Source organism: Aphis gossypii, chromosome 1, assembly GCF_020184175.1.
Source record: "Aphis gossypii isolate Hap1 chromosome 1, ASM2018417v2, whole genome shotgun sequence".
NCBI classification, from domain to species: Eukaryota; Metazoa; Arthropoda; class Insecta; order Hemiptera; family Aphididae; genus Aphis; species Aphis gossypii.
The window spans coordinates 44224455-44249488 of record NC_065530.1 but is presented as its reverse complement, the minus strand read 5'-3'; the positions used below and the strand labels follow the sequence as shown (position 1 = coordinate 44249488).

General features: G+C 27.7%; 1 protein-coding gene across 2 annotated transcripts in view; it reads left to right on the top strand.

Moving 5' to 3' along the window:
* Nucleotides 1–8809, top strand: part of LOC114125706 (LIM domain transcription factor LMO4.2-like) — a 64901-nt gene extending 56092 nt beyond the window's left edge. For both annotated transcript variants that reach the window (XM_050210802.1, XM_050210801.1), the window contains exons 5-6: nt 7120–7267; nt 7839–8809. In XM_050210802.1, coding sequence (XP_050066759.1) covers nt 7120–7267; nt 7839–8051 — 361 coding nt within the window. In that variant the 3' untranslated portion in view covers nt 8052–8809. The remainder of the gene's footprint in view (nt 1–7119; nt 7268–7838) is intronic.
* Nucleotides 8810–25034: the final 16225 nt, after the last annotated feature.

Below are 25034 nucleotides of genomic sequence, written 5' to 3'. Positions count from 1 at the left end.
TCAGTATGACAGTGGATATTTATCGTCGAAGAGCATTTTTCACATTTTTGAAATGATCCAAATATCCACCCCCATGGATAAAACCATAATTTGCAAAATTAACTTTAATGTAATTATGAACGTTAAAAAAATAAATAAACAAAAAATACGGAGGACTTTAAAAACTTTGTTCGGTCGATCTGAATGCAGTCGAGTGCCAAAAGTCAATAAAGATTTTTCGCAAAAACCATATTCCGTGACGATAAAAGAAACTTATAAGTTACATGAATATTTTACCAATGTAAATCAGCTTTATGCATATATTTATAATGGTATCGGGAAAACGGATAATATAATCCTATCTATACTTACAACTCACGAATGGGCGACAAAAGAGGGACGATATAATATGTATACAATCACTATAACGCATAAAAGGGGAAATCCTTACGGCCGCGTGGGCGCCTCATTTCTGAAAACTAGTGAATTAAATCTGTTTCGGTCAGCACTATACACACGAGCTATACTCATTTTGTAACATATTTAACACCGCTAAGGTTATTGAGTATAACGTTTATTTTAATACTATGAAATTCAAATGAACGAACAGCACCAATAAATTCAGCAATATTAAAAATTACCATGATTCCATACTTTTATTATAATTTGAAATTAAAAACTTAATAAACACATTTAATAAACAAATAACTATAACTATACTTATAAGTTATAATAACTTAAACTTTTAAATTTCTGTAAATTATCAGAAAGCGCTATAATATTTACGTATAGATGTGTAAAGTATTTTAATGAATACTATTTTTAAATATCGACTGTTTTTATAGAAAGTGAACAATTTATAAACTCGATATTAAAATTCCAATAAGTTACAATGTTCAATTAAAGAAACTTAAATTCTTTTAATTACGAACACTTACTACGTTTCTTATAAATTATAATAAATGTGTAATGTTGGAAATTAGAATTTACTTAATTTGTTTAGCTGGTTTTAGGTGATTGATAATAGATGCTCAACATGAAACATTTAAATATCTATTAAAAAATATTAAATAATACGAAATATAATTTTATGCGTACATATTATTACGATTAATTGTAGACATATAACCGTACGAAATACTCTCTTAAGATATATTTTGTAACATTTTAGTGACTTTTAATTTTATAGTTTTGTTTTTCATAATTTTGAAAGTGAACAAATCAAAATCAAAATGTTTTATAGTACGACTTTATAATTTCATTAATACATATATTATTTAATTAAAAGTGTATCAAAATTATTATTAAAAATTACTTTTAATGTATCTCTAATAATTTGTTCTTATTTCTATTTAAAATGGTATTACAATCTTAAAATGATACTTACTAAAAATATAAATAAATAATACCCAACATATAATGTTTTACATATAGCAATATACAATGCATAACAATAGTAACAAAATATTATATTTAAAAATTTAAGTAAGAAATATAATTTTTATAAAGCTTATTTGCAATGTAAATGTTTCATTTCTTGGAAATTTCATAATTGTTAACTAGTTTTAAAAATAATTAAATATATTATACTTAAAAATATAAATTATTTTGTATTTTTTTTATTTTACAAAATATGAAATTTTAATTAATATTATGCACGTCATAGAACGAATTCCAGGACAAAGAAAAGAACAAGTTAAACAGTTTTTATCAGAGAAACTTAAAATAAACTCGCGTGAGACTTATAGCGTACAAGGTATAAACAGGGCAGAGAGTGGGCAAATTCGGCTACAAAACTGCCGTCATAATCCGGAAGGGTCTTATTCTGCAGCGTAGTCGCTCTTCCTTTCCTCCCCCTGGAACGTTCTTCCTATAAATATATATATATATACACACGAAGGATTAAAGACTTAAATTACAAACTCCGGCAGCATAATAAAGGTTCTAATTCGTCGTCGTCTCTTCCAAATCTGTGTACTTTATCACGTGTCGTCTTCTTAATTCGATGTCTGCTTGGCTTATCGCTGTACCCACTGGGTCTGATACACCATTGAGACGCACATATAATCCGAGCGAAGGCAACAAGCGCAGGTGAAGACTAAAAATCAGTGTAAAGCGATTACCGAACTCTCGATAAGCGTCTTTACGTGGCTAACACCATTTGTATATATATATATCCCAGTTACCTCCCTGAGTTTTTCTCCATTTCCCTGCTTGACGACACTTTAACACGTGCAGTGACGACGTTGATCTCTTCAAACATTTATAAAACGTTTTATGACTTGACAATTACTCCAGTGGTACCGATAAATACAACTACTGCAGCACTACTACAGTACTCGATTAGTTTTTTTCCAACTTGTGTGCATTTTTTACAGTAGGTGCATAAAAATCTAATGAAATATAGAATAAACCAATAAGCAAAATTTATATTTGTATTTTAATATAAAATGCTAGTTATTTTAAATGAAGTACAAAACATATTTAATTAATTAAATTTAAAGTGAACTGTTGGAATGATAATTTATTATTGCAGATATATTTAAAAACAATGATATTAGATTCAAAGTTTGACGTTACATATTATAAATATTTACAATTGGTAGTATACATTTTTTTTGCGTGAGTGATTGTTTTCCGTGTTTTTTTTTACTACACTAAAAAGGAGGAGTTTATAAGAATTGCTTTCGATTTAAAAGAATCGAAAAAAAGCAACACGACCGAGATGAAATTCGGAAATTGCACCCACACTAATGACAACAGCGTGTTTAGATAAGGGTAATAATTCTTGTGCATGACGGAGAAGACGGAAAACGTGAGAGACTCATAAAAAGAATTCGAAAAAAAAGTCTTTAACTGATAACATTTCTCTTTTTTATTTTCCCTCCTCTATGATGTTCATCGTTTCGTTTTATCACTGTTGCAGGGGTTGAAATCTTCCCAATGTATACGCCTATATAGTATACGCTGATGAACCACAAAAGACCAACACTTCATGTAGTGGATTAATATTATATATAAATTTATTTTTTTTTTGTATCACATAAAAAGTAATAGCTAATCAAAAATTGTTTTTTTTATGCGCGTAATTATTTTTGTGATTGAATCTTTTATTCTCCATGAATTTCAATTGCACTGATACTAAATGTATTAAATTATCTAAATTGAAATCTAAAAAAAAAAAATTTAAGCTATTTTTATTGATTTCAAGATATCACATAATACCAATTCCCAATATTGTTGGCATTAATATAGTATCATTATATTATACGACATATTATTTTATATAATATATTTTGAACAAATCTATAAGAGCTAGACTTTTGAAAATAAAACTTAAGACTGGCTGGACCCAGATTTTATTTAATTAAACTCGGTCAGAATATTTAAAATCTAAGTCATGGTATTATTAGCAATTTTAGATTTTTAACTATAAACTGTACTATTAAATTGGTTTTTTATACTATCGTAAATAAAAGTAATACAATATTTATTATCAATTATTGACTTATTTGTGCGAAATTTTTTTTTATAAATTAACTATTCAAAAAAATACTGTTGAATGAAAAATGAAAAATAAGATAAAACTTATATTACATAAATTGTTATGAAAAATTACTAAACCAGTAAAACATACTGTATACCAGCTGTATACCAAAATAAGCTTAAAATTAATCATTTTCTAAATTTAGTTACTAAAAAAATCATTTAAGTAGGTATAACCACATTAATATACAAAGTCATTGAGTAACCAAAAATAAATAGTCTAAAATATGCATAAGTACTTCTGAGCCATATTTCATAATTTATTAAAAACTAAAGACACACTTTAAGTTTAAACACTAACATGAATTAATTTTGTTTTCACTCAAACCCTCCGAGGCAACTTTACTCAATCTGACTCTAACACAAGGGAATATACTAATTTAAAATTATAACTTTTTTTGCGGTACATTGTGTATATGTATATATAATAATCAGTCTTTTTTCTATACTACAGTATGTGAACAAAATCAGCATCAATAAACACCCGAGAAGGTTTAATTAAGTAACGTCATTACATTAGTGGTCCTTCACACGATCAAATCATTATGATTTTGATTTTTTTTTAAGCAACTTTTATTACTACACTTTAATATTACAATTAAAAAGTCACTAGAACATGAGTAAAAATTATTGAAAGTCGTAAACAGAAATTCTATGAATAAAACAGAGAAATAATTTTTAGTTATCTTTCCCTATTAATATAATACCTATATATCAAGCATGTTATAATATTATACTCTACCACATTATCGATTATTTCATGTCTGCATAATAATATAACCATCATGAATATGTGCCATTAGAAAAAATTTTAATTAATTACATAAATTATCAACATTTAATTTGGTTTTATAGTCATTCTAGTCATTCTAGTCATTCCAAAATATAATTGATACCTATAGAAACTATGTACAGGCTAATAATATTCAATAATTTATATTTACATAAAAATGGCTTACGATATAAAATATTTATGTAAACCAAACATTAAAATTATTATTTTTTTTACTTACGACACGAATATTAAAAGTACTTTTATAATGCTTTAGTTGTTTGATAAAATTCTAATAATATATAACTACACTTAGGTATAATCATTTCTTAAAAACATTTTTATCCACACAAACTTATACGACGTATAAGATTTATTATATTATATACACTATACAGGTATAAATCATATAATTTCCAAGTCGATATTATATTATCATAACACTATATAATTAATACCGACTAGCGTGGGACTAATTTATTTCGACGGAATCGCTGTTGCCACGTGATAAAAACAAAATCGAGCGCAGAATGACGCATTTGATGCTGCAGGGATTTACCGTTTTTGAGTGTTATGCATAAACAGTATACACTGGGAATTCGTTAAAACACGCGTCTCTGGATAATGTATTCTCCGTTTAGCCAAAACGTCATCTGTTGTTACCTAATGATTATTCACCGTAAAGTGCCTTAGACGTAACAGCTATAGTAGTAAAAGCAGCAGAAGTTACGTTAAATATAATATAGGGAAAGAGCGACGATCTGTGAGCGGTGTCGGTGGAGCGGAGGACGAATGTGTTAAAAGTTATTCATGCAACTTTAAATGCGAACGAAACTTGATTTTATACAGTAGTGGATTGAGGGGTATAATATGGTGCATATACGTATATATTATATTATATACAGGGGTGGGAGGACGTGAAAACGCGCATATATATTATGTATATATAATATACTGATTAATTATTCGACGGGTACAGACGCGCATCAAGCCGAGAAACTGGAAGAGAGGTTTTTGTTTTTAAATTGTCGCCATCCGAGTGAAAGGATTTCCGTGTGAGAGAAGTCGAACGATAAGGCGCGGTGAGAGGGAAAACTCGCTTTTGCGAGGAACACACGCGTATCCTGTGACGTCGAACTGTAGAAGTAGTGAGAAGATAGCAGGAGAGTGCAGCAGGTGGATAGTTTGAGTCGAGTCGAGTATACGAGCTTAAATAATTATTCTCAAGTAGAGTTCGTCAGACCTTATATATCACGAATAACGGTCAAGGTTTTTTTTAAGATTTTCTGAAAGAACTTCTACTCATTGCAGTTGAATTAGTTTATTTTTAAAATTGCAAATGTATTATGTTCAAGTTTAAATTAAAAATAAATAAAATGCCGTGAAATATAATTATGTAGTACGTAATATTTTTTTTCTTAATTTTGTAGCTTTTTAAAATTATTATAGTTTTTTTTTTTATTATTTAAAGTTATATTACTGTTTTTACATTGAATTTTACAGAATACTCAAATACTATCAGTATACAAGATAATCACAGTCCATTAACTATTAGTTATATAAAAAATATGATATGTCTTTTATAATAATACTTCCTTTAGTCTGTTTCATTGAATGTGTTGAAAATTTATTATAATTTCCGATATAAAAACTTCCTTTGACATGTAATCACTTTCTCAGCTATCAAGGTTTATGTAAAATAAAAGAGTTTAACTGCTAATTCAATGAAAAAACAAGAGACAAATGTTTGGATGTTAGTGTAATAATAATCTTTTAAAACTTTTATAAATTAGTTATTAATCTTAAGTTTTTTCCATCGAAAACAATGTTATTAAGTAGCAAAAAGTGGGAGCCAAAGTTTCTTTAATTTATCGACACAATAAAGACATAATCCAGGGCGCCTTCGGACCGTGACATAACTGCTCTGGGCACGACCTTTAAATGACTTATAAATCTAATCGAGCTACACTCATAAACTGTTTCCTCATAAACTTGATTTAAAGATTTTCAAAAGCTATGGTAAAACAAATAACTTCAAATAAACAATCCGCCGGAAACGTACACCCTTAGTAATGATGTATATGAAGGACGTTAGAAGACGAACTCCCCAAATATGATTTATTAAAAAAATGTTATTTCTCTCGTATATTATACACCCTACATTTAAGATTTCTACTGGAATCGATTTTATTTACTTGTAACACATTAATTTAAAAACAAAACTTTATTATTAGAGTTTGAATGGTACTTGCAGACTGAGAAAATTTATTATTATATCGTTTGATTTTTTTTTTCGTCAATTATTTTAAGTGTTATAATAATATTATTTGAATTAAATAGAACTCAAACAAAACGATGAAAACAGTCATAAATTACTGCATATATATACATACTTGGTATTTGTTTACGCAATATGTTTTAAAATATTTATAGTAATTCGAATAATTCAATACAGTATTAATCAAAATCATAACCCTTAATTTATATTATTGCAATAATCCTTTTATCTTAATCGATTTTAAATTAATTTCCAAACTATTATTCTATTACTAATTAATGTATTATCTGTACAGGTATTTTAAACAAACTGATCATTAACATGCACGCATAATATTACATTTTAAGATCATCTCTTTTATCTAAGCCTTATTTTCAGTAATTATTATTTTTAGCTTTTTAGGTTTTCATCATGTTTAGCATCGAAATTTTACAATTGATTTATTTAATGATTAATCCAAATTATTTTAATCAAATTATGTGCACTTACACGTGATAAAAACAGTTGGATATTGTTTAATATTGTATTTAATGTTGATTTTCAGATTTTGTGTCGGAGACCGCTTTTACTTGTGTGAAAACAAAATATTATGTGAATACGATTTCGAGGAGAGAATGGTGTTTGCAAACATGGCTTATAACCCAGCTACTTTGGCTCAGTTGAAACGTCACGCCACACACATACCACCCGCGGTATGTACCTACATAAAGATTAATTTTAAGAAGCAAATAATAAAATTGTACTTGAACAAAATAAAATATATTTTCTAAAAACTAGAAATAATTATCATGCAAATTTAAAAACTGTTATACATTATATTATAATTACCTATTTCAAAAACTCATATACTATCTTCACTAAAATTTGTATAATAGTAATTCAACTCATAATTGCTATTATTTTGGGGATTTATTTAAAAGAACAATAAACAATATTATTAATACTATTTATTTTTATACTATTTGCCACTAACTTAACTAACTAAAATGTACAGTCTTATTCCTGCGCATCTTAATCAATTATAATAAGTACAGTGGAAAGAAATTTTTTCAATTAGAACTAGACAACAATATGGTCAACACATTATACTAGTACATTTTGTTTAGATTTTTATTTTAAATAGAGTATAATATTGTATTGGTAGTTTCCTAGTATGTTGTGAACTTGTGAAATTGGTCAACTAAATGCATTATGTTTTCTACGTTTTCTTTTATTTTCGATAAAGTGTGTAAACAATTTCATATGGTGATTATTATGTTGTAGGTTGGTGGAGGTGGTAGAGCAGATCTTCCAATGACGGCAGGGAGCAACGGTACTGGAGATCGTAGAGCCACGCCAACTGATTCACACCACCATGGACATCACCATCATGCGCACCATCACGGAGCACCCACCACTAATGGACATCAGTACGGTGGATCAAGCGCCACTACGAACGGTGATCAGTCTCAACTTCAATTATATGACGTAAAATGATAACATAAAAATTTGTTATTTCTTAAAAAGACGCTCTCTTTTAATTTTAGAACTATTTCGTTATTAATTGCCCACAAGTATTTTGATTTAATTAAGTATAATATTATTAGATTTTTTAACGAATAAAAATCGTTACAGACAGATCTTTCTGTTTGGCTAGTCACAGCGATAAGAGATTATTCGTAGAACAAAATTATAATTTTGTTTCAAATTTGTCTACAAACTTAAATGCAAAAATCAACTTAAATTTCGTGCAATTAGAACAATAAGGTGTTAACCTAATTAGTAATTACCCATTAATGTTTTTATGGTTATTATTTTGTTGCTTAAATGACACCAATTAAATAGTGTCTATTTACTGTCTTTAATATTTATATAAAAATAATTATGTTAAACATTTCAATAACATGATTTAAAATTATTCCTTTTGTCCAAATATCGAAATATATGAAAACAAAATAATCTTTACCAAACTATACATTATATTATATAATATAGTATTAAACTAGTTTAGTGTTAAGTACTTGTAAGTATGTATTTATTATTAATTTAACCCTTATATAAAGGATCTCTCGTTGTTTTAAATAATGTTCTAAGTTACCTTTGTATTGTTTTCAATTTTATTATAATATTTAACCATAAGTCAAAACACTGATAGTAGGTACTAGGTACCTATATTTTATAATATGTACATGTGTATTATAATAATAATGTGCGTGATTAAAAACAAATATAACATTATTTCGTTGGTACCATTATATGTGCGTATATCGTATATAGTCATTTAATTTATTTATTTAGGTAATATTTGATTTCCTACACATAATCCATTACTTTAAGTTAAACAAAATCTATTTTTTCTGACTTATACAATTTATTTGAACGTCGCCATTTTTTAATACAACGAGACAACGAGTATTCTATGCGTTTATATTGTGACTTATACAATGTTTAAAGCAAGTTTACAAAGTGAATAGCAAGCTTATATGCTCTTTAAAAACACCTTAAGCAATACTTCGTTATCTCTAAATATACTGTTTATGAACAAAATCTTTGTTTTTCTTAACTTAATATAAAGTATCTACAATTTTAATTTTATGACGTATACAGTAAATTATGTTAAACATGTACTTAATTTATTCATTGGTTGTTTAAGAAGTTTAACAGGATGTGCCTATCATGCATATATATATATATATATATATATTCTGCCTCGCAGTGAGCACATTATTCAAAATTACCATTTGCTCAGTTGATTTGTTACGTGAGTTTGAGGCCATTTACCGCTCACAAAAACGATAAGTTTACCATCGAAGTTTTTGCGGCCTCGTAAAAATGATAAACCGACCGTACATTATTTTTTATCAGCGTTCCATATACTATAGTCTGGTTTATCGCGCCCGCCCATTGTTACGTGACTTCCGAGAAGTAACCCCAGTGATGTACTGCGCTTATACGTGTCCCGTCGCTTCAAATGCCTCACCCCTTATACATATTTTTTCTCTGTTTGTCTACGAGAATACGAGCTAAATCGAACTCGTTCAAAAATGCATGAAAACTTCTCAAATGCGCGAACACTATACGGAAATTTCTTTTCGCACCGGAAATGTGAACGAAAAAAATACGTTGACGGCGCGACAGAGCGGAGCTTTCCGGATATTACACACGCAAGCGATTTTAACGATCCTTTCAAGACATCAGGGCAATAAACCACTGTTAACTCTTTACAGATGATGTTATTATTTTTGTTCCCAGTGCCTGCAAATGTTACATGTACTCCATTTATGTGTAAGACGCGTGTGTTTTTACGTGCAGCTCTGTATATATACCATTATACCATATACCATATATTACATATAGTTCTGTAGTTCTATATATGAAATAAAAAAAATATGACGACAGTGTTTGATTTTATTCGAACATTTATATTAATTATGTTATTATATGATAAACACGAGCACAGTTTTCCACCAAACAAAATTGAACACTAGCGCTATACTCTATTGATTAATAATTTATTTAATTAAACTATTCATTATACTATTTATACTTAACTTTTACAAATTACAATTCGTTATGTTCATAATATCACATTTAATTGATTTAAAACGGACCTATCAGCGGATCTAATCTTTTATAGTTTAATCAAAATATATTTGTTTAACGAAAATCTTTATTTTATTCGATAAAAAACAGATTATTATAACGCATGAAAGACATATCATACTCATATGGTGGTTCAAATTAATTATTATTGTATAATAGAGTATATAACGCAATAAATATTCACGCAATTATTTTATTGGCCAATAAATAATAAAAACGGAATGTGTCTAACAAAAAATATTCAGAAAATACATTTTTGCACACAATACTGATATTGTTATTGTTATTTTTAATATTTTAAAATTATTACTCGTTTTTAACATCTGAAACGCTCACACATTATAATATGTAGATACAAAAGTCGTATGCATACCTATTTCATTAACGTAGGTTGTTAAGTGGAAAATGCCACGAAACTCATTTGTTGACTGTGTCATTGCAGCGTTTGTATAATGTTATCGGGTGTATTATATATTATATTGTATCGCGGCGTCGTGCAACAATAGCTAGGAAGGTTATAACTTGAGATAAACGCATTAAGACGTCAAGCGCGTATTTGGGGTGGTGGGGAAAGGATAATTAAATTACGAGGAGTGGGGGACCTACTCAGCCATCAGACTTGTCACCTGTTCGACAGGACAAAAGGACTTCAATCGACAACGACGGCGTTTAATTGTCACAACACAATACACTGAGCTTATCAATTTATTATTGTTGAAGGGTTCCCTGCTTCGACTTTCACAGTTTCCATTCTCCATTGTTAAGTTTTGAATATTATAGTGTCCGTTTTGAGATTTTCTAACCGACATATTATATAAAACGGACTATAGCTAGATCGTAATCAAACAAACATATATATAATATATATTTATTACCATGTATAATGTCATGCTGTAGTTTTAGTATATAATATTATATAAACATGTCCCACTGAAAATATTTCCAATAACGGTTACAATAGCTATAACACGAAACCTAGAAAATTAACTCAATTATGTGTATATTTGAGTTAGGTTGAATATAACTTTAAATAACATTAGTACAATCTACACAAAACAATATAAGTACAACGTAGATAAGTTCGATATAATTTGTTCTATTATTATACTATCGCAACTCATCAGCCATCTTAAAACGAAATTAAAACTAATAGTATGACACGTTTTGAATAATTCTTGTAATTTAAAAATAAATATAAATTAGCTAGCAACTTATTGAATAAAATAAGATACCTCTATGGGCTCTATGGCTCTATGTATAAAATTTTTTTTTTTTTAAATAAAACAAAATTATATAATAACCGTGAATTACATCTATAAAAATTCACAGATGTACTTATACAAGGTATCTCGAATTATATTATAATATTTGGCATTTGCAATAGGCGCGTGTATACAAGATTGTATGATGCAGAATGATGTTGATAAAAATATCGAACAAATTAACCAATATATTTTATATTATTAAGATTTATATTTTGACAGAAAATAAATTGAACGATTTAATGAGTTTTCACCAACGTTATCTAAAGTAAAATATATAAGTTGTCATTATTTATATTTTAATTATTTTAATGTATACATAAATTATTCTACGTATATTATTTTTATTTAATATAATGTTTTTTTTTTATTATTATTGTTTAGGATGTAGGTATTATAAAATAATAATTGTATACAACTTTTTATTTTGTGTGTAAAAAACACATACTCATACAAATAGATTTATTTTTTATAAAATGATATTACATACAAAATATAATACCGGTATCGTGGTATGACGGGTATGATATCGATGTATATGAACCGACATCGATACTTAAAAAAAAATGTATGTACCTACTGTTTCACTAATACAATCCACTTAGGATTACGCTATGAAGTAGACTTAACAAATTATGTTATATATTGTTCTATGTTTAATAATGTATTTAGATTAATAAAGTATTAATCGTGAGTGATAAAAAAATATAAAAGACTTATACACTCTTTATTTACGTCAATGCTCCATGCACAAGTTTAGTTCTTAAATTATATTATCTATGAATCCGCTGTAAGGAATATTTTAGGTACAAAAATTGATTTGCATACCTACAACGTAGACATGTTTATTCCAGGAGCATAGTAAGTAAATCCGGAGGGTTATAAATTTAATTTAAAACTTGCCACTTGAACCGACAAATATTCAGATATGAAAACAGTGTTTCAAACCGTATAGAGGTTATAATATGGCTGCGGTGATTCTAAGATTAGCGTTTGGTGTGTAGGAAACAATGAAATTAAGTTTGTTAATTATTATTCCCAGGCCGTCAGCTCTTCATTCGCATATAACACAGCTGGGTGGAAATATTATAATATAGACCGAATATTGTTTCAACGAACCTCGGCTGGCTGATAACACACACAGGGACTGACATACTTGACAACTACTCGTTCATCTTAACGGTTCCCCTGTTCCTTGCCACTCCCTCACGACGGCGACAAGATAACGTGGTTTCGAGATAATCCCTTTAGAATATATTATACAATTCTTAGTAGTTAATTGTTGTGTTCTAATTTAATTTGAAATTCGCATAAACCTTCAGCTGTTATACAATCAAAGTTAAATTAAGTTTTCGATAAACACTAGATTAGACCTATTTATAAAATATACACTCGTGGCAAATGTATATGGCTATAAATGTATTTTTGCCTTATGGACGATTTTCAAAAACTCAATACTACAGCTGCAATAGCTGAATGAATTAATGGTAGATAATTTTTCAACTACGAACTGAATAAAAATATAATAAAATAAATAGTGTTTTAATATCAATATATGTTATAAAAAAAAATAATAAAAGCTAGAAGAGAAAAATATAGAGATATTATTTAAGAGAATTATATAAATATAGTATATAGTTGTGGTCTGTTATTATTATTATTGTTATAAATCAAACATAATTTTTAGTCTCGCCTTAAGACGTATACTTCAAAATTATTCACTATTTTAGTCTTCCCTAGAATAATTTTTGTGAAATAAAAGACTATTCAAATAAAATAAAATATCAAAACCATCATAAAGTTAATAAACTATATTGAGGTCATTTTATTGGACTCTATTCTTTCTAGTAAAACTTAAGTTTCAGCTACTAATAGCACAATTTTATGTTAGCAAAATTTTTCACCAGTAAAAAATTGCAATCCAATTTTGTTGAATACGGTTAAGCGAAAATAATGTGTTCAAGAAAAAATCTTGGAAAGTATAGTTACCTATACTATAAAGTATAGTTTCGTTCTAACTTTATCTAACTATACAAGCTAGACATTCTTTACTCGAAAAATGTTTGTTAATATAAGTTTGTGCTATTGCAGTTTATTTGCAAGAACTTAAGTTAAAAAATTTCTCTCGGTGAAAATAAATAAAAATAAATAAAGTTCAACAAAGTCTGAAAGTAGATAATTTACTAATGTATTGAAATATTGAATATTTTTCATATTTGTCTGTTATATGTTGCTAAGGGTAATATTAAAAATCGATCGTAATAAAATAATGGTAAAATAGATGGGGAAAAGATTATTCTTAAAGATTAAACTTTAATATATTTTTTTTTTTTAAAGACAATGATTATAATATGTTTTAGAACTTAATACTAAACATGTTCAAAAAAATGTATACATCATGGTAACAAGAAATTAATAATATTAATATAATAATAATGATATATATATATATAATATTATGATAATATGTATTAGGTGTCCACAATTTATCAGATATACCTATATACCTAAGTCTGAACTGATAATTATTTGTCAAAATATAAATCATTGGGAACAATTTAGGTTTTATAACTATCAATTATCAAATGGGATGTCCTAACATTTTCGAAATCTATTTTTGTAGATTAGTAAGTAAATATCACCGGATCAGCGCATACTAATATTAGGCACCATACTACAATGGAAAAAAATAATAAAAGTAATAATTGAGTCCACCCTCGAAGAAAATAAAGTATACATAAATCAACTGCGTATACGTTTAATACAAATTCAACTATATAATATTGTACTTATAATTTATTTATATGACTATCATATTATAGAAATTAAAATTGTGTAATGTGTATGTAAAAACAAATAGTTATCAAATAATTAATAAAAGAAAAATATCATAAGCGAAAAGGAGAAAACTAAAAAAAAAATACAACTGTTACATTCAAAATAATTAACAAAATTTAAATCGCGAAGTTTTTTTATCGATATAAGGATATTAAATAAATTAAATTATCATACTTAAAATAATTGAATTTTACATACATCTACTACACAAATCAATAAAATATTCAAAATGAACTATATTTTATTTAAATCATAATACGTAAAGACGTAACCGGAAATGTATTTAGTTTTAATAAACAACAAAAATAGTATTTTTTAACTATTTTGTACGAACCACAATTGGGATTTTAAAAAGGAGAGGTGGTCACTTTGGGCCACAATTAGATGACATTTCGTCAAAAAACTAATATCTACCGTGGGAGATCACGAACACTATTTTTCAGTTTGAAATATATTTTTTTCAGATGCAACTCGGATACGTCCTAGACGCGAATAACCTTTATCATATTTATTCTATATTATATAATATATATATATATACGTTACAGAACACTGCACAGGATCCGGTATACGACGAGTATAATATTTAAGTCGATAAGTAAACTTCACGATGCGATTTACACTGATAACCGTTATAAAGCAAATTCAACCCTCCACATAAACTAGCTGTGGCGGGGTCGGTGCGGAACCAATTAAATAATGCAAAGTGGCGAGTCTTAAACGATCGCGGCGGCGGCTCGGAAGTGGTCGTGGCGGTGGTGGCGTCCGCGGATTATCAACCGACCAATTAATATTCAAAGTCGTCGGTCGCGGTGTATATATAGCGGTAATATATTATTATACATAAAGGTATTCTATATCTATACAGGTGTAGTGTATATAACGACTTACGATGCGCGTCCGAGGCAGTTTATATACATATACATATAATATATATATAAGTACCTTACACCATTATATCAGTATGTATATACACGACCAGAGGATTATAGCTAGTGTATATCTTCGGAAAATATCCTCTATCTCTCATCCGATGCCGTCGTCGTCTCAGCATAATATGTGTATGTGTATATGTGCGTATATATTATAATGAAATATCAACAATCCTTCGGACGCGGCAAACCGACTGCGCGAGCGTCTTATAAAACATCCCTTCTACCGACCGTCATCATCCTCTTAGTTACAAAACACACACACACAAACATACCCTCTGCTCTAAAACGGTCGTATTATCATCGCACGTAAAATATATATAAATGCGTTTGTGTATGTATAATAATTTCAACCTCTACCCCCTACACGAAGTTGACCTTTACACAGACTGTGATATCCCATGCCCTATCGGCGTCTTCCACGCGCGGTGTTAAGTAAAATACTATATATATATATACATTACGTATCCAAAAACCAGCAATAATTTGTTACCGGTTAAACAAAACAAGACGGTCCCGCTCCCGATCCCGTACGCTCATAATTCGTAACAATGCAAATATTGCTTATTGGTATCAGCGCGTCTCGGGAACCACCTAATCCTATTATATAAATCGTATAAATTGTACATGACTTGAGGCCATAGCTAAGAGGATGAAGAGGGTGGGCTCATCGCAAAATTTATAGCATAGACAGCCTCATTGAGTTATCAATAATATTTTGATAAACACAAAAAAAAATCATCTCACAATGATAACTATTTATAAAAGATATCATTATTTATACAATAACTAATAACTAATAAGGTACTATCTTAATCCGCATTAAATTAGAATATCTGCACTGCGTGAATATGCACATAACAATAATTGTTGGAGTAAAAAGAGCAGCAAATCTTAAAAATAAACTTCATCGTTATATTTATGACAGATAAACCCTGATGAGTACTACTCACGAACAATTATTAAAACCCGTAAACTCGATTTGGCTCACGCTATTTATCCACCTGCTAACCTGAAATTAAACTTGACATTTGATTGAATGTAGTCCTTTATAGTCTATTGTATTTTAAAATCATAATTCATGATTTATTTTTATTGTAAATATAAATCAAAACTAAATAAGTTCTAAAAAATATAATAAGAAAAAAGTATAATTAATTTAAAGTACAATTTAAACTACAACTAATATTTTACTAAAAATGTTGAATCTGTTGAAAGATAGTGGCAGTCGTATTATGTAATTTATATACTATTGTTTGTGTAACCAGATTTTAGTGCTTCTTTGTTCTCAAGAAAATCGACATCAGTGTACTTGGCATTGTGAACTTATGAACTTATTCGATCAAGGTGGTCTACCTTTCGTAGAAGATCGGATAAAAAATTATAGGTTTATTTTTAACGTAGTTTAAATTCTACTCTCTAAACTTTACTGATAAGTATCTCTAAGAATCTAATAACAATTTTTGAAATTTTTATCCAAATCGGGATTTAAAAATACTATATTATAAAATTTCCTTTTTTGTAACCAACGGGTATAAGACTCTAATATAAAACATAAATGTATTCAATGTTTATGATCCAAAATCAAATTCCTTGTGGGAAAGGGAACCTGTATAGATGAAAAAACAAAGCTATAATAACTCCTTGAGTCTCAATTAATACGAGTATGTGTGAAAAATTTGGTGACAATCGGATACGTGGTTCCACAGAGATTAGCAACTAATAAACACAAAATCATTTATATAGAAAGACATATTATGAAAGTTGGAAAACATTTAATTTTTTAGATTTTATTTACTCATTTACTTTAATCTGCGTAGAGTAATCGTATTACACAAACTTTTTCCCCGCAACGTATTATACTGTAACACGCGCATTTGCAGTTTCAAACCCAACCGACGTAGATAAATGGTTGTAAATAAACGCTTTAGAATGTCTTTATCGTGGCGAGAACCGAAACACGGGTCTGAAAAATTACAGTTGTTTTCTGAAACCTCGAATGAGGTAAAAATCGCAATGAAGAATTTCGACATGCAGGGAAAAAATAATTGGAAAACATTTGTAACATTATAGACAATTGACCACGACGATATAACGATATAAGATAACGAGGGTCATATAGTTACAACAGAGTCCACCGTCACCCCCTCGTCCTTACTATATATAATCATATATACTACATCGGTTAACCTGCACAGTGAGAAATTAAATTGAGTGAGAACACGAACACTTGGTCCCAGCTAATTATATCCAAAACGCACGGAAACCGAAAAACGAATCTCGAAAAACTGCTCTACCGTTTATAATTCACTGCACAGTAAGCGTCTCTGATGAAGAGAGAACGCGTCTCATTTTTGGTTTGTTTTTGTTTTAGGTTTACTTAAAGTCTCGCAAACGAAATGTTTTAAAATTTAAACATATTTCGGGTAAGAAGTTAAATAAATGATTAAGTAGTAACCGATGAATATAACTACCTCGATGTTAATTTTTATAAAATGTTTGATGTTATATGTATCTTATATAGGTATTTATGTTATAGAATTCATATAATATTATATATAATAAAAATGTTATTCATATCCTATTTTATTATAAAATACTTTAGATTCATATACTATACCTGAAACATCTGCTTTTTTAATCAAAATTATGTATGGTACTCACTATATTTTATAGAAAAATTTTCATTATCAATATTAATTATAAGAATCGAAGATAGATGTAAAAATAATTGTAAAAACTAAATATAATTATCTTATAATATGTATGAGTATATTATGATTAGTAATCATGTTGTTAAATACAAATGTTAATATATAAGTTTTATAATAATGAACGTATTACTAAAAATCAATTTGTTAAGACTTATTTATACAACTTACATAAATAAAACATTGATTATTATAATACATTTAACTCCTCTTATAATAATTTACAAGTTCTTTTACAATATTGAGTAGCTTACTAGCTTACAAAGTTTAAATTTCAAAATTAAAATAAAATCACACTCATACTATGTAAAACATAGATTCATATGTTTTAATTGCACTTAATTAATTTAGATTTTTACAAATTGTATTAAAATATAAATTATAAACTTTAATAATGATAATAAAGAGGCAGTCATCATTTAGGAGCAGCTTTGTGGTTGAGTTTTTGTTTTGAAATGCACACGTGTTTCGTTTTCCTTCAGTGCCGAAATAATAAATAACTGCTGTTGTTTGGCACTTTTACCGGAAAAACAAACGAGCGTTTTTCACAAACTTTGAAAACATACACATTAAGCGAGTTGGTGGCTCATTCATCCGTGTCGGTTTATGTGTAGTGGTTTTACGTCTGTACAGCTTTTATATCACAATTGTTCGATAAAATAAAACTATTTTTTTTTTAATGTTTATACTTTACATTTTTTCTACATTTCATTTAATATATCAATACTACATACATATTTAAACATATACATTTTTTAAATATTTATTTCAATTTAGACCCTCAGGTATAATAATATTTTTTGAATTGCATAAAAAAACTAAAAACGTTGATTATCATAAACTAAATTTACTAAATTTTTAAATCTGCATTTCTTTATTTTAGACTACGAATTTTGTATGAGCTATTTAAGAGAAACCTAGTAAATTTGTAGTTAAAAATGTAAAGCTAATATTTAAAAATTGTGTATAAAGTTTCCCATGATTAGTTTATTCTGAAACCAAAAATTTAAAAAACATAAAAGCACAATTTTTTTTTAAAAACATTTTAAGTTAAAATGTAAAAGAAATTAGATGTAAACATAAAAATTAACGCTTTTTAGGTTTGAAACTTTTAGGTAAATTATTATATACTATTTATTTACCTACACAATAAAATTTTCAAAACATTTGGATTAATTTTATGCTATTGTCTATTTATACCACGAGCCTATTCTCATTGTTATACGGTAAGTCAATATATTGACTTAATAATAATAATATATGATATAAATATTTATATATTATACTATTATAGTACTTAATTAAATAATATGGTATAATAAATAATTTTTTTTTTAAAAATTATTTTAATCTACCACATTTTTTAAAATAAAATAAATTAATTTACCAGTAGGTATTAGTCATTTTTATGTATCATAAAATATACTCAATTATATAGTTTGATAGACCGTCTTCATCTCAGAATCATTTTTTGTATGCAATAATTCATCATTAAATTTAAATTAAACACATATATTACAATGATAAAGTATAATCAACGCCTACTGTAGAATAGATATCTACTTTTCATATTTTTTACTCTGACCCTCCATAATAGGCACCAATAGAACCGATATTTTATCAGAACCTGAGCTAATAGTTAAAGATCAGTGTACTTCTCTAAAAAGTGATAAATGATGTATATAAAAAAAATTGAAAACATTCATCATTGAAAATCAATACATTTATGATTTATCGCTCAGAATCTAAATACATGATAATATTAAAACATATTATTAATTTAAAAAAAATGTTTTATCTGATTATTTTAAGGTATAGGTTAGGCTAGGTATACTTATTAAGACTCGTAAAACTTTATAATAAAACATTTTCATTCCCATTTTTTTCAGACTTAAGTCTGTCTATTCTATATTGTTATAGCCAACAGATATGGTTAAAAAATGTTTTTTTTTTTTTTAATATTTTATAATATAATAATGTATGGCTATTGTATGATATGAATAATTTAAATGTTACTTGTGTATAATAATTAAATGAATATAAATGATAATAAAATTACATTTTTATATTGGTAAAAATGTATGTGATAAACATTATACATGAAGTTCAAATCGTGTTATTTTCTTTGAATGCAACAACTACATTTGTTCTTCAATTTCTTTTCTTTATTTTTTATAACATTTTTTGTAATAATAATATGAATACTTCTAATTTTAATAAAATAATCCTCGGACTCAAGTAGTAGGTACATTTCTCGTTTATACCCAAGACTCAATTAGAATATTTTTTTCCCCTTCAGTCATTGGGACTCAATTAGTATATAAGGAAAAATATTTATTTTTTAATTTTGACCCTTCAAAGTACCAACTAAATCCAATTCGTTAACAAAAACCACCCACAATTTCGGAAATCAAAGCATTTTATTTACTTACCGTGTTTATAACAGATACAATAAAAAATGCACACACATCACTGTAAAATCAATACATTCATTGATTCGCTCAAAACCTAATAATATTGCTAAACGTATACTTGCTCGATACAGACATCTCTACAACAAAAGTATGTATCTTCAACAGTAGTTTATATATGACATGAATTCTTACCGTATAGTAGCAAACTTAGTATTATACTACATATCATAGATTATAAACACTTTAATCGATGATAGTATTCAATAATTATATTCTAAACTTTTAAGTAGTCTCTTTAAACTTTAAAGACACTTTTCCGTCCAGCCATCTAACTTTTTATTCGTCTCTGATTGTAATCAGCACATTTACTTATCATTTTTAATATAAGATATTTTGTATTTATATTTTATGTGAAAAAGATGAAATTAAAGTATTTTACACAATTATAATTTATGTATATTGTTCATTTAAAAATACCTTTTGTACAAACCAATTAGAGCGAACTTATACGACTAAAATAATGTGCTGCAGGACTGCAGATGTTATCAATTACCCATCTTGCGTTGTCCCTGTATAATATAATCAGTTGTTTTAAATCATCGGTTAGTACAGTACATTGTGCTAATAATTGTTAGAATCCAAAACGTGTAAATTATTCGACAATGCCAAAACAGTCGAATTATCATTTTTCACACGCGCGTTCGGCGGTATCGTTCAAAGTTTCTACAATGCTTGTTGTACTGTTAGTTCCACGCACAACAGTTATCTCCATTCTACCCATCTTTCCGCACCGTCATTTTATACTGTCGTCTCTCTATTTTGAAATTCCGCTTTTGTTTAGTTTGGTACCGCAGTTGCCGGCCACGGACAAAGCCCGACAAAGTTTCAGTTAACGATTGTTACATTACAACATACCTACCTACACTACATGTGGAAAGTGCAAAATTCGACAAATGTTTATACCAGTACTCTTTTACCCATTAACCGTATATCCTAAAACTATTTAACTTTGTCAAAAACAAAATATATTATAATATAAATTATTTATCCTGTACAAATTTAACTATTTTAAAGTGAGTGGTAGGTATGTTTGTGTTTCTAATGCCTAATTATTACAAATCAATAACATAAAATATTTCATTTGAAATAAATTGACTGACTAAAAAAATTTAATTTGAGTCAATCAAGCATAAAACATCAAAAATAATCACTCCTAAGCACTAAGTTTAGTATTCTGAAGAAAGATTTATTTTCAACTCATGAATTATAAATGTGTTTTATACAATTTGCAATTGTAGAAAAACTAAAAGATTTTAATTAAAAAACTCGTGTGATACTACTTAATTAAGAATCCCTAAAATATCCTTAAGTCATCGAATGTAATTAATATCAAAAATATATTATCTATATTATCTAGTAAGTATCTATTTAAATATGTATTATGGCAATCTATATTTTGTATTGTTATTCTGATAATACCAACTTTTCATAAACATATATTTTTTTACTTATTTTGAATAAATCTGGGCCCATCAACACAACAAAAATATATCATTTTCTTTATACACGATATTACAAAATTTCTAAATAACATAAAAAAAATGAATTCAATTTATTTGATTAATTATTTATCTTCAGTGCTAGAACACATAAGGGAATAAAAACATTTTTCTGTATCACTGCTGTTTTTTTATTATTAAATTGTTTTAATTTTATGGTTAAGAACGATTTAGTATGCCAGTCTTCATGATGTTATAATATTAATTAATTAATCATATTTTTGTATTATGCCTCGTGTTTTTAATAAAGGAATTATGTCAGGAATGACTTATATAAACTTTATGTTCACTAGTCGTCACTAAAATAAATTAATGAATTGGTGTATTTTACATAAGATATCATATTTCTATGATATTAGAAAAAATAAATAATATCATTTTAATTAAAAAATAATTATATGTATAAATATATAATAAGTAGATGAATCTAGTATCAAAATAATATTGATTTTAAATAAAACGCTTAAAAAATTTAAAACGAAAAATAAAATAATAAAATACCAATTAACAAAAAAATAAATTGGTTTTACGACTTGTGCACAAATTATATTCATTGTTTACTATATTTTATGTACAAAAAACAATGTTTGTTCTTTATATACCTTTAGTAATTCATAATATTCAAAAGTTGTTTTATTTAAGTGTAGTATCGACATGAAAAATCAACGTAGCGCAACTAAAGTTAAATGTCAATTAGACGTGATACTATTATTATATGGTTAAATGTCAGTTAGGGCTCACGCGCTTAAAGGTTAAAACCTCCTGGAATTATCAAAAAGACCAGCCGAACGTAAAAGCTGCACACGAATTTTATAATTCTCATAACCAAGGGTTAGAGAAATGTGATTTTCTATTTAGTCTTTGAGTAAAAACAGCGCACGACCAAATGATTTCGAAACATGGACGTAAGTTATTTTTCACCGTGCACTGGACACGAGGGAAATCAGCGCATACTTTAAGATAGGTAACCTACCCTTATTATGCGCACAAGATACTTAGTTAAATGTCAAGCCCTCTTCAACCGTTTGTGACACTTAGTCCAAAGAACCCTAAAAATATATTATACTTTACTATTAAAAGTATTTTGTACTCAGGGAGGCAAAAATGATAATTCATCAATCACACAAATGTGAAAAATTCACATTTTAATCTCAATACATTATAATATTATGTGTATGTCAATCGATTTTAATTCCATATAAATCCTATTTGAGCAAAATCTAAAATATTTATTATTTATTTCGAAGTAAAACTTTTTTCTAATTCAATCGTACTTAAACTGTAAAAATATATAAATATAATTGTACGTATGTACAAAATTTTCGATGATTAAAATGTATATATACTTACATAATACAACTAATGTATATGAATGGTCAGAATGAAAATAGGACATGAAAAAATGAAAAAGGGTAAAACTAAGTCAAAAAAATATATGCTGTTTTGGTGATAAGGTGCCAAACCACAAGTCTAAACGAACATCAGTGAAAAGGGTAGACGTAATATCAGATATCGATATCAGACCAGAGACACCCTTGTTCTTTTTGTTAATTACAAAAAACTACCCTTTGTAAAAAAAAACAAAATACATCACAACCCTTTTACCGGTTTCTTTTGCCGTCTACATTGTTTCCTTTTCTTGCTGAAACGTATTTATTTTTTTTATCTGGCTATTGTCCAAAAAGCACGTAAATGCTGTAAAAAATCGTGATAAAACGCCTCTATAATGTTTACGCGCCTAACTATTTTAACTTCAGAACCATGCACCTCTCACATCTACACAGAACTTTGGATTTATAACTGTGGTTTCTAACGCGTGATCGACGTTTTTATTTGGAATGACCGGCCAAAATGCTTCTACTAGACTACGTTATAACTCAGCACAACAAAAGACTCAAAAGGTTTCTTTTGTGAATTTTTTTTCACCGTTGGTTATCCATCAACGTCAACTAGAGACTAGTGCTTAACATTAGACGTGGTGTATAAAACGCTCAGTCAGCGAATGAAAAAAGGCAGTCGTTCTGAATTGGGGTAGTGGGGAGAACATTGATAATTAACATAAGAAGGAAGAAAAAATATTAATAATATGATGAATGATGAAAATGTTGACAGTAAAATAAAAATTTAAAATAAAAATACCCTGTACTTAAGATGGTACGGACTTAAATGAAGCGTAAACGAGTATAATATGGTACGATATAGTTATATAAGAAAGAAAATAAACTAGTATGTGCTTTATAAGTAATAACATTCATAGGTACCTAATAATAGCTTAATAATATTTCTTTAAATGACATTTATTAATTACACCGTAGTTCATATTTCTAAGTAGATAAGTAAAGACTATATAGAATTATCAAAACTAATTCAAATTTTTATTAAATACAAATTGTACAAAATATTCTATATAAATCACAGTAATAGCATTAATAGTATTATAAATACAAAAAGCGGAATGAAGTTCGGAGTTCGGAATAAACACTGAGTACAGTGAAGTTTGTTAAATAATGTGACAAGTGAGTAACGCCATCGTAGTTTTTACAACACTGCATGTGCAACTTTTACTCGTTTTTCCAGTGTGTGATCGACCGTTGCATACCCTCAACGTAGATAGAGACTTTTCGATTCGGTACGTTAACAATCAAATTTATACTCCGTGTCGTTTTATTGGTTTTTAAAACAGCTTTACAAGTCTCACTGGGGCCAACGTATTTAGTACGGGTTGTAATTAAAACGAACTTCCGATTTCCCTTGACTATGTGCTTTTCGAACCCTTTTATAATTGGTAAATCGGTTAGTCCGTAAACATTTTCCCTTTGAAGATAATGTTTGCAATGGTTATAGGTAATATATTATAACAACACGTAACTTAATTACACGCACTGTACTATATAAACGATTTTAGATTAATTTTTCATACTCCTAAGCGGCACAGCTTATTTACAAAAAGGCTACTTGATTAAGTAAAACATCGATTTAAAAGCAATTAGTTATAACAACGATAACTAATTTAAAGGTATTCAAATTGTATAACACTACAGTATTACAGACTAAAAATGAAAACAAATTAAATTATAGCGTCATATAATATAATATATTATATTCTTATATCACATGGTAGTTATAATAAAAATTTTCTTAAAAATATATAACAATGAATG